The sequence below is a fragment of the Furipterus horrens genome, unplaced genomic scaffold (assembly GCF_987537825.1).
Source record: "Furipterus horrens unplaced genomic scaffold, mFurHor1.1.pri manual_scaffold_9, whole genome shotgun sequence".
NCBI classification, from domain to species: Eukaryota; Metazoa; Chordata; class Mammalia; order Chiroptera; family Furipteridae; genus Furipterus; species Furipterus horrens.
In genome coordinates, this window is record NW_028327179.1 from 92,795,498 (window position 1) to 92,807,596 (window position 12,099).

General features: G+C 51.0%; 1 protein-coding gene across 1 annotated transcript in view; it reads right to left on the reverse strand.

Annotated features, from left to right (window-relative positions):
• Positions 1-826: 826 nt before the first annotated feature.
• Positions 827-12,099, reverse strand: part of CREB3L2 (cAMP responsive element binding protein 3 like 2) — a 96,556-nt gene continuing 85,283 nt past the window's right edge. The window contains exons 9-12 of the mRNA XM_090287562.1: positions 4,533-4,632; positions 4,151-4,277; positions 2,618-2,834; positions 827-1,028 (exon numbers count right to left, since the gene is read on the reverse strand). Of these exons, the coding sequence (XP_090143688.1) occupies positions 953-1,028; positions 2,618-2,834; positions 4,151-4,277; positions 4,533-4,632 (520 nt within the window). The 3' untranslated portion in view covers positions 827-952. The remainder of the gene's footprint in view (positions 1,029-2,617; positions 2,835-4,150; positions 4,278-4,532; positions 4,633-12,099) is intronic.

Below are 12,099 nucleotides of genomic sequence, written 5' to 3' on the forward strand. Positions count from 1 at the left end.
TACAACGATAGGCTTCTAGCCAAAAAGAAGAAAAGGAAACGAAGCGCATTCTGGAGGACTGGGGATCCCAGGGCCTGGGCGGCCCTCTGCGCGCCCAAGTCCAAGAGAAGACTTGGCTGGCCTGGAGGGAGGCGTCTGACCTCTCCAGCATGGCCGCTAGCGGGAAGCCTCGGCAAGCTAATAAATACTATTTACAAACGGGGAGGAGAAGCCAGGGAGGCGGGTCTATGGGCCTGTGGGAGCACAGGTTACAGAGACGTCCTACAAGCAACAGACGGGGCAGGTTCGCCTGGGGTAGAAAAGCCTGATTCGGTCAGGCATTGCACTTGCGGCCTGAGAAGGTGAAGGGGGTGGCCTCGCTCTGGAACCGGAGGACGACAGGCAAGGGCTTGAGGGCTCGGACAGAGCAGAGTGGCAGGGGGCGCTCACTGGCCACCTTGCACTTCCAGGGCTGACGGTGGGGGGGCGGGGGTGGAGGACACACCGGAGACCCAGGCTGAGGAAGGCGGGACATCAGTCAGTGCTTTGCCAGATCCCAACTGGCATGCTGGTGTTTTTATGGGTAGAATTTGGGGTCCCCAATGAATAAAAGTCATCTCTTCTTCAGAGAGGTGGTCACACCCGCAGGTGAGAATCAGGCAGTATCTCTTCGGCACTATCGGCAGAAACAAGCCCGCTTGTCCCACCCCTGGCCCTGGAGTAATTTCCTATGGCAGTAAGCGGGACAGAGGGAGAGGTGCTGGGCTCCGTCTGCAGGAGGGGACGGAGCTGGAGGGGAAGGCGCTCTCACCGCGGGCGGAAATCCCAGGCTGTCCCTGTCCGGCCATCCGGGGTGATGACTGCTCACCCCCATCTTCGTCCACGTCGGGTGGGGGAAAGGGAACGCTTATGACAAGGTGGTCTGGGGACGTAAGAGCAGAGCGAAGAGAGAGAGGGAGGCGAAGACCACCTCTTAGAAGGTGGCATTCATTCTTCTGTCGAGTTCTACAACTTTTAGTGTTTCGTTCCCCTCCAGTTTGGCGCTGACCCTGTGAAGGCATCGGAAGAAAAAGAAGTCTTAGCCACGCTCGATAGGAAGACACGATCATCCCCTGATGCCGACTGTGTGAAGCGGCCCAAGCGCGATTCTTGTTCCTTCCCACCCAGTAGCAATTCCTGTTCCCGAAGTCTCCCTCTACCAGCCTCTCCACCATCTACCTTCCTGCTTTTATCCCCACCCAAGAGGGGACATCCTGACCCCAAGGATAATGCGGCAGTTTGATACTGATCTGTTACACACTGCTTTAAAGCGCTGGATTTATTGCAGATGGTTAGTCCTATGCTAGACTCTGGGAAGGAGAAAACAGAATGATAAAGGCTGGTCCCTGGTCTAGCATAGCAAATAATCCAAATAAAGACAACCCCCCCCCAAAAAAATGACTTGAAATAACAATAACTATGTAACAGAAAATAAATGTTATTAATTGTGTAACAGCCTGGAAAGTCTGTAGACACTTGCAGGAAAGCATGCTGGCTTCAGTATCCAGGAGACATCCCCGACAGGCCGGACTTCAACGAATAGTTGAGCTAAGTGGGGACATGACTTGTATCATGAACCAACTAACAAGCAACTGAGTCTCCATAGCTCCACAATTTCTCTATAATGGGAATAATAATAATGCCTAACCTCTTCAAGTACTTAACAAGATTCATATATCATATCTGCATAGTGCTTAAAATGCTAGTTGCTAGTACATGTTAAATATGCATGTATAATGTAAAACCTGTAAAAGTGTATGTAATTAAGAACCTTCCCCACAGCATTAGGGGAAGAAAGCTGAAGAACTCCAAACAGAATCTCTCCCACTTCCACTGGAACAGCATCATTTCTGGGAGGCACAGGAGCGGGGTTCATTCAGCTCGATCGCCAACCACATCACACCTGGCCAGGAGTATGCATGCAGGCCCTCCTTCCCGCTCTGTCTGCCACTCCCACGTACCTCCCCCAACACAATCCCAACACCTGGCACTCACACGCGTCTTTATGTTTACAAAAGGACTTGTCTCCATCACTAGCTAAGGGGGACAACTCATGGAGAATTGGAACCAAATGTCCTTTTCAATATGGAGACACGGGCATGCACAGTGCTTCTTCAGTGGGGGCCCCCAATATACATAGGTAATTATAACTCATGCAGGTTTATTGACATGAATCATAAAACTCTATACTGGTCTATAGCATAACATGTATGCATGTCCAGTTGCAGGCTGCATTTGCACAGCAAGGGTTCTTCTGTGACTGGGCCATGCTTCCTCGTGTGGCTTTGAGGGGACAACGAAGAGAGGGAAGAAGGGAGTCAAGCCCATTCCCCCACTTTGTGGAGCCACCACTGCCAGCTCCCCAGTGACAGCAGATGTGGGGGGGCGGGGGGGGGACAGTCTCTTCCCCATCTCTGCTAAAGGCAGCTATTGGCAAACAGTAGGCCCTCCAGAGTCCCAGGCCCTAGAAACAGGTCCTGAAAGAGCCAAAGGCCTGGATGAGGCCTCTGGGAGCGTCTAGGTCCCGAAGTCCAGGTTGCTGACTCACGACCCATCACCGGCGCGTGAGAGGGCTGGGATCTGTGTGCGGCTGACTCACAGATGCTGCTGCAGCTCCAACAGCACTGACTTCTCCAGGCTGGTCTCATTCGAGATAATGAAGTGGGGAAGATCCACGTCCGGCCTGGACTCCAGCCCTGACGCCCTGAGCAGGGAGGGGCTTCTGTCCCAGCGCCCAAGCTCCCCGGCCGAGGCCGGGCTGGATGGCTCCTCCAGCGGAGAATGTTCCTCATAGATCAGCAGGTTCCTGGATCTCACTGAGGACAGAACACAGGGACAGGTTTAGGGAGAGACCACAGAGGCACGACTTCCCCTCACTCAATGCCCAGGGCTGGGGCAGATGACAAGTTGTGGGTCTTACTGCCCCGGACTGAGGTGCCAACTGGAGTTAGCGTTCCATAAAGGTTTCAGAGTTTTGTGCATTGAAGAATGATACCAACCACACAGTGCTGGAGGAGCAATAGAAAAGCAAATAAACAACATGCAAACGGCTACCCCCACTGCTCTGAAAATAAAACCCCCCTCCTTGCCCACCCAAACCACCTGGGGGAAACACTTCACGAAAGACGGGAGTGAGCACTCGGAAATGCCCAGACCCAGCTAACATAAGCGTTCGCAGTGAGCAGGTCGTGCACAGAGACAAAGTACAAGGGCAGGAGACCGCATTTTCATTTAGAAACTGGAATGAAGACACAAAGCCATAAATAAATCGAATGGCAGGGACAGTCTGTTTTGTCCCATAGGGTAGTTGCATAGCTAGATGGCTCTGTACAACAGATGCTTTCCTGGTCGTCCATTTAAATTTAGAGACCTGGTTGCTTAGAGAGATAAGAATTTCCCAAGAGACCACTGAAACGATTTGGTTGCAATGCCAGCGTTTCTGTCATACACCTGGTGGGGTACACCTGCCTCGGGGAGACACAAACGTTCCTCACAGCAAAATGGTGCCTCACCCCAATCCAATGCCCCCCAATCCCATACTGGGTCCTCTCGTGTCTGTGTGCATCTGCATGGATCATGACCGTGACCTGTCACCTGTTTATTTCCTACGTACTTAAAAGAGATCATTGATCTACGTGAGGACATCACATATTTCTCATCTAACACCTCCGCCTCCAAATCCCCTATATCTCGGCCATAATGTTTTGTACAACAGACTGATTCTTTGTGTTCATCTTACAAACTCTTACAATGGTACGTACACTTCTACTGCACGGACGTAGAAACAGGAATTCCTTTAAAGTGACATGAGAGCTTAATGCTGCCCTTCCCGAAAAAGCCACATCCCTCCCCCTTCCAGAACTCAGAAAGGCGACATCAGAATTTGCCAGGGAACATAGCCATGAGCAGTGGTTTGCAAAGTGTGCTCCGTTGAGCTCTAGAGAACTCCCAGGAGGTGGGCATGACCCCGCCCCCCCCATGCCTCTTCCCTCCCTTCAATAGAGAAGCTACACTTGGACCACTTTTTAAAAATCAAACTTTCACATAAGACTCCCTTCAGAGAGCCGAGTGTTCAGAAAGCCCCAGAGAAATGAAACAAAGACCCTTCCCAAGTGGCTGAGTGCGGCCTTACCCACGGAGGCTGTGTACGGCTCCGGCATGGACTGCCGGCTGGGCAGGGCCATCTTGGTGGCAGAAGGATAGGGCCCATAGCCCTGAAAGAAGCTGCCGAATGCCACAGCAAAGCATAACACAACAACCTGCAGGGGGAGGGAGAACACAGGGGCTGTTGATCCCAAGGTCCACGGAGCAAGCCTTCAGACCCCCGACACCCGGGAGGTGGAGAAGCAAGACTCCCTCCAGCAGGCCAGCAGACGGCACTCACAGGTCACTCCCTCCAAGGGAGCGGCGTGCTTCCTCCGACCCCACTGCACTTGGACTTGGCCAGCTGGGGAGAGACTGGAGCCCGGGGAGAGGGCGGGGCAGCTACGGTACTGTCCCTTCGGAAAACTCACCATGAGGCAGGTGCCGGTCTGCGTGCCGGCCAGCTTGCAGGTGCGAGAAACCTTGCCCATCACCAAAGTCTGAAGCTTCTGTAGTTGCTGGAGAAGAGTCCTAGAAATGGAAAGAATAGAGACCATGAAGGGGGTCTGAGAGATACGACAATGCTTTCGGGGGATCTTCCCCTGAGCTCCGGGACACTTGCCAGGACTTCGTGCCTGAATCTGAAGAGAATGCCAAGCCACAGTCCCCTATGGAAGCATATGGTGTCACAGAGCATCCTGGGGCTCAGAATCAGCCAGTGTCACTGCTTCTCCAGTTCTTGCACTGTTCTGAGTAAGAGGCGAATGCCCCAAAGGACCCCTGACATATTGGGATGTGTCTGTCAGCCACTGAAGAAAAGAAAAAGCCACAAGACCATTCTGACCGGCTGGTGATGGTGATACAGGAGAACTCCTTGGCCCAAAGGAGAGACACATTGAAGAAGGTGTAAGAAAGGCGAGAACAAGGGAAGGAGTAGTGGCCGTGACTGGAAATGACAGCACTGTCACCGAGGCCGTCTCTCAGGCAGCAGACGTGAAGAAGGAGAGGAAGGGGAAAGCCAAGAGAGGCAAACAGCCACGGCTCCCCACGGTCCCATGGTCCTTGAAGGCTCACAGGACCTCCACGGCCAAAAATGAGGCCAAAATATGAAAGAGCAGAGCAGCCTGCTCTACTGGACACATGCTCAGAGCCAGGATCTCAGAAACCGTCCTCAGATGCTGACTGCTCTTTCTCTCAGAAGAGGCAGAGAGTGGGAGCAAAGAGTTGTTGTTCTATCCCTAAAATTGGACTATGCATTCCCTTAAAAGGGAAGGGTTTGGGATAAGAATAGTATATTCTGCTCTGTGTGACTTCAGGTCACAGAACGAGCAGATGGTGAAATTCTTTGCAAATCCTGACCACGGCAAGCCATGGGCAAGGATCTCACAACACATCCTCCGGAATCAGCACCTTGGAGGTGAATTTGGTCCTGAGCAAAGTGAAGAGCTGAGGCTCCTCCCTCCCTCATCCCTCTGCCCCAAGCCCAGTGCACACAGAAAGATTCTACAAGCAGATCCTCTTCCTTAAATCTCAAAGATTCTCAGAGAATTCGTGCTGTGATGTCACTTTAGAAAACCAGACAAGTTCACTGGGAAACACGAACCAGTCGCTCGTCTGCAGAATCTGGGGCTTCACAGATAACTGCCTCTCACCAGTCTGTCTCCTGAGCAGCTTTCAAGGACTTGAACAAGCAGCTTGCCTCAGGGTTTGCAGCTTCTCCTGGGCACATGTCAGTCATGTCAGTCAAACGAGTCTCTTGGGTGTAAGTCAGTTTAAGGATGGGTTGGCCATAGGACAATATTCCTTTCAGCAGGTAAATGGATAAGAGTGGGGCGCAGAAGGGGAGTCTCCCCGAGCACATGCAGGGGAGGCTTTGTCAATTCCAAAATCTGGGTGTAGTTCCCAACTTCATTGATTTTAATTCAAGCAAAACAAAATCACTCATGCCATTAATTAATATCATTAATAGAAATTCCTTTCTAGGGAGAGTTTTGGGTACTTAGTTGTAAGTGTTTTGCTTTATGGTTATCTAGAAATATAATCACACGTAGTATAGACCCAGTTCATGTTTTGTCTACTCAAGCTACAGTCTTTTTAAAAGTGTTCCATATGGTACTCAAGGCTGAGAAACGCTGGAAGCATGATTACCTCCCATTCTGCTTTAAAGAAATCCTGCCATTTGCGACAACATGGATGACCTTGGAGGGCATTATGCTAAGTGAAATAATCCAGACAGAGAAAGACAAACATTACAAGGCATCAGTAATACGTGGAATTGAAAAAAGAAGAAAGTCGAACTCAGAGAAACGGAGGAGAAAAGTAAAAAGTGGTTGTCGGGGCCTGGTGGGTGGAGAAAACAGGGCGAGGCTGGTACAGGGCTGCACACTCCACTGTAAGATGAAGAAGGTCTGAGGATCTGATGTAGAACGTGATGACGAGAGTTGATAACACCGTATTGTACAATTAAAATGTGCTGCCAGAGTGAAGCTTAAATGTTCTCACCGCAAAAATTAAAAATAAAAAGGAAAATATGTGCGGTGTTAGATGTGCTAATTAACTCAGTGTGGCGATTCCCTCCGCAATGAGCACGCATATCAAATCATCACGCTGTACACTTTATAGCTAGCTCGTCATTTTATTGGTTAACTATACCTCAGGAAGGCCGGACAAGAAAAAAGAATACGTTTGCACTAAATGACCACATGACACAGCAAGGTTTTTTTTTTCCCATCTCACTTTTTCTCTCCTCTCCCAGCACCTCCTGAGAGCACTTTCTGACCCCAGCATAGCTGCCTTTTCAAAACCGAGAGCTACGGGGTGGACCTCACGCCCATGTGCTGGACGGGCGAGGCTGGCAGTAGCACGCGTGTCATTGGCCACGATCTCTAGTAGCCCCAGAGCCCCCACTAGGTTCTCCTTGATGTTTCTGGAAGTCCCAGGGCAGACCTCCAGGCGAGCACCCCTTCCGCAGTACCAGGCAGTAAGGCCTCTGTTGCCAGGGGCCACCCTGCTTCCTGGGCTGCCTGCTGAAGAGACACCTCTGCGAGTGACAGCTGCCACTCCTGCTGGACACCTCCGTCCCTACAGGGTATTCCTGCTGGCAACCAAAGTGACCAAGTTCAGCTGTGCTCTGTGCACAGCGGAGAAGGTTCCTCCATCCAGGCTTCGGTTAGACAGCAGCTTTCCCGGTGGTACCAGACCCATTTACTTCTGCTCCAAAGTCTAAGGGGTTTGTGTTTTCCTTTTTTTAAATTAATTATTTATTTGTTTATTTATTTATTTTTATTTTTAGGGAGCGAGGAAAGGAGAAAGAGAGAAACATCACTGTGTGGTTGCCTCTCACTCGCGCCCCCAACTGGGGACCTGACGTGCAACCTAGTCATGTGCCCTGACTGGGAATCGAACCAGCGACACTTGGCTCACAGGCTCAAGGACTTTTAAATACTGAAGTGTGACATACGTAGAAAAGACGATCACATTCTGTGGAAATCCTAAACTGTAAAAAAGTACTCATTTATGTGTGATCTTCTACTTAAGTTTTGGGAGTTGTTCGTGGGGCTCTGGCCTAAACGAAAAAGCGGGGGCATGAATTGTTTTCCTTTTTCCTGTGTAACTGCTGCAAGACGAGAAGTTTATTCTGCAGGGACAAGAGGGCACTTCTGAAATATTCTGTTACCTCTTGGCCCAGGAACACAAAAAAGAGCATCCTAGAAATTGTTCTGGGGCTGTGGAATTTCTAATTTTACCCCTAAATTACACAATAATGACCTTCTAATCTCTCTGGGGAACGTAGTCTAGTACCCAGCAATCCTCTGAAGTCTGAAATGTTTCCATCTGAAAAGAAAGCTTACACTCTTCACACAACCAAAGCTGGAGATAATGGAGAAAGGAAAAGTGAGTTAAACCAAGGTCAAGTCCGAGAGAGAAGTAGCTCGGGGTCACTCATCAGCGCTCAAGTGCCCTCTGCGCAGAGCAAGAGAGTCAACGCGGCCGGTTGGGAACAGGCTAACGAGAAGAGGAGAATTCACACGGAAAAGACCACTACAGTGGGGAGGGAGCGGAGCTCCAGCCTGGGCAGACGACACAGCTGTGTGGCTGAACAACCCCATAGGAAGGCCGGGAGCAGCCAAGGCCCAGCGGGCTGGACTGGGAAGCCCTTTACCAGGAATTACATATGGACTTTTAAAGAACAAGAAAAGTAGAGTTAGACAGAGAGGCGTAAGGTCAGGAGGACGCTCAAAGAGGAAAACTGAGGAATTCTGATTACGATACAGACACAGGTCAGGACAAGCACGGCCCTTATTCCTATGAGGTCTGGGGAGGGGGTACCGGTGAGACCCACATACCACACACCTTCCCACCCAGCCTACGCCAAGCCAGGAAAACTCTGCCCCTAGGAGCCCCCAACATCCCACTCCGTCCACCTCTCCCCAAGGCTGGGTTTGAATTTAGAATTCTTGGACTCCCCCAGGGTTCCTTCCCAAAAAGCAGTGTCATGGGCAGAACTACTCCTGGCCATGGCTGGCTCCTCCTGCTTCTCATCTCTGGCTCTGCCCCCACCCATTGGGAGAGAGAGTCTTCCTTGGGTCACTCGTGCTCTTACGTGTTTTACTGAAGATGCCACGACAGCAGGGCCCCAAGTGCTCTTTTCCATGGGGCACAGCATGGCATGTTTATGAAGCTGGTGCCCTTGACAGACGAGGTCATGTCTCCCCCGGGGCGAACAGCAGGCTGATTTACTGCTTGCTAGAAAAGCAGCGGATTCCCCAAGCTCAGGGTTCCCCCGCTGTGACACAAACCCACCGAGAACACGGCATCCACCCGGATTCATCACGGAACGTGCGAACAAGGAGGATTGATGCCGATATGCTGATGCCCATGATGCTTGCTGTGTGTGAGTAATAAAGTCCTTAGTCTCTGCCCCAGGGCTCTCATGACTTCTGTAAATCAGACCAAACGGAACCCCCGACCCAATACACAGGGAAGGATTTCACGCACACACCTGCCCAGCCTCAAACTCCATACTCAGTCCTCACAAAGAGCTGTATTTAGCCACCAGGTGTCCTGGTCCACCCTTCATAGAACAGACTTCGTTCAGGTAGCGACCCACACAGGCCCTGGAGGCGTACTAAGCCCCGTAGCCCCGTCAGGCAGGGAATTCCAGGATCCCAGGCCCCAGCGTGTGGTCTGAAGGCCTGCAGTGAGAGCTCTGGACAGGCGCATCCCCTTGGTGCTGACCTCGTATCCCACACAAAGGGGAGTGGCTAGAGGAGAGTAGAGCAGGGTCCTCGAAAACATGGGGTCAAAGGCAAGGCCCATGGGTTCAGGTGTGAGCTTGGCCTTGGCCTTCAGAAAAGCACTGTCCTCAAAGGAGAGGGGCACAGCCAACGAGAAATCAAGGGAAGGACCCGTTTAAAAGTTAAGTATCTGAGTTCTAGTCCCCCTTCTACCTCTAGACAGCAGGATGACCTTAACCTCCCTGGGGCTCAGTTTCCCTTTCTGTGAAACGAAGTGATTAGAAGTTAAGTAAGATCCCTAAGACACACTTCAAGCCGAAGCTCCTGCAATTCTACAAGTCAGAGCTCAGGGAGGGGAACTCATGGTAAAATAAAAGATGAACAGAACAAGCTGAGCCACAAAATTGAAAACCGGCTGGGCTGGGCAGTGTGTGTGTATCACTTGTGCAGAAGAGAGACGATCCAGGGGGAAAGACAGGATTTCTCAGGAGTGAGACCAGGGCAGGGCCAGGGAGCCTGCAGCATGTATTTCCTTGTGGAGCGCAGGAAGGAGGGCCCCCTGGGAAACGCTCTGCCTCTGATCTCACACGTTTCCTGGGGGCATGCAATTAGTGGGTCGCCTTAGCAAAGGAGGTGTGAAGGCGCTTTCACACTGTCTGGGCTCTGCTCCGGAGGAGAGGCTCCTGGCTGAGGCTGCGGAAGCGCGTAGAGGGCTTCTTCCTCTCCTCTCCTGTCCCCATCCTCTTCCAGCTTTCTGAGCTCAGCTAAAAGGGTCTTTTCACCTAGAAACCAGAATATGCTCCGTGGCTGCGGCTGAGGACAGACCCCAGAAGATTCAGAACTGACTCTAACCTGGGCACCCTTTCCATCCGGATGAAGAGCCTTTGTGGGGTGCATCACAGAAAGGGTAAAAGGGAAAGAGGTATAGTTTTTTGTTTCACTCGGTCAGTGATGAAATAGCCACTGGTCCTTCCCGCCACGTCGTGCCATCTGAAGCAATGGCACTCCTGGTGGCCCATCTCACTTCTGGTGACTCTGCCTTTGCCCAGCTACCTCCAGAGGACAACGATCTGAGAAGCAGAAACACAACACAAACACAGGTGTGTGTTCCTTAGGCCCAGCCCTGTCCTTAGTCCAAACACTGGGTCGCTTCCACAATGGGACGTCAGGAAAGGGTCCAAAAGGCTCCCCTTCCCACACGCCCAAAACACCAACTCCTCATGACTCGATTAGAGCAGGGGATGGCCACAGTTTATGCTACAGTCACGTGGGCTAGCACGGAGGCGTCCGAGCCTGGGAGGCCTCGGCAGGGCAGAAGGAGAAGGGGAAGGAGTGGAGGGGAAGGCATGCCCACCGACCCTGCGGGCATCGAGAGAGGCTCTGCTTTTATTTCTTGACCTCCTGAGCCAATACACATTGAAGGCTGCTGGACTTAGGAATTATAGTCCTCAGAGCTCCCTGATAAGATGATCTGTGCGAAGAATACAGATTAATCAATTGTCATTCATTACCAACATAAAAGGTTTGTCCATCTGGAGAGGCCAGTCTTGAAGAGGGAGGAGAAATGCGAGGGGAGCACACACAGGACTCTGGGGGTAGCCGTGGCAGCCGCCCCTGACAGTCACGGGACAGGTTTTCTCCAGTGGAGGCCCCAGGAGGCTAAATGACCGGGGAAGTGTCCACACAGTAGAGAAGACTCTCAGAGAAGATCTGAGGTATGCTGAGCCCAAGCTCAAATAAGCCACGTGTTCCCAGGCCTCACACTGTGTGACAATCAGTGTCATAGTAAAATAGGTATGGCCATTACTTAAGGAGATAAAAACCAATTGGCAAAACACAGGCTGCTGTTCCGTGGAATCAGATGTGTTGATAGCTCTTTATCAAATCTGACAGAAATAAGGACCTTGTAGAAATATGTTTATGCATATAAAAATATGGCCACTGCACTTTGCTAAAGAAAAAATTTTCTTAACAAAAGAGTATGTGCAATAGGTATAAAATACTCTAAATTTATAAAATGTATAAAAATTCAAAAATGTGAACACATATCTGAGTAAAAAAGTTACAATTTTTAAAAAAATTGTATTTTCTAATTTTTTGTTTTACAATGACTGTGTGTCTGTCAGTTTTTTAAGGTCTGCTTGGAGAGGGAAGAGACCCTCTTATCACCAGCACCCACTGCTATCAGCACAGCCTGAGCTGAGCCGGTGCTGCCCCCGCGTGGCTGATGGCAGACATGACACCCAGAGCCCCAAGACAAGACGCAACCGGGACCAAGCTCCAACGTTATCCTGGATAGACTCCTCTTCCCCTAAACACAAGTTCATGGCCTGGATTTGTCCCACTCATAAACACAAGGCTTTAGTGGGGAAAAAAAAAAGTGCTAGGATGGGCTGGGAACTCCTATCTGCTCCTGATGCTAAAGAGATGGCTACGGAGCCTGGTAGAGAACCGCTCTGGCAGGAGTGGAGGGGGAGGTAAGGAAGGAAGAAGCCGCAGCAGACTAACAGCCAAAGGCAACCGTGAAACCGGAATCCTAATGTGGCCCTGGGAACGCCTTCATTGTCTCAGGGGATCAAGGCGATGCCACAGGGAGCCGCTGACAGTTACTTACTTCTGCCTTCTGTCTGCAGAGCGCGAGGCAACCCCTACAACCTACTTATGTGGGCACACGTTCCCAGAAATGCAGACATTCCGTGGGTTAACCATGTCCAATACCCCCCTGCCATGGTAGTTTTAACTTACAATTAATCAGCCTGCT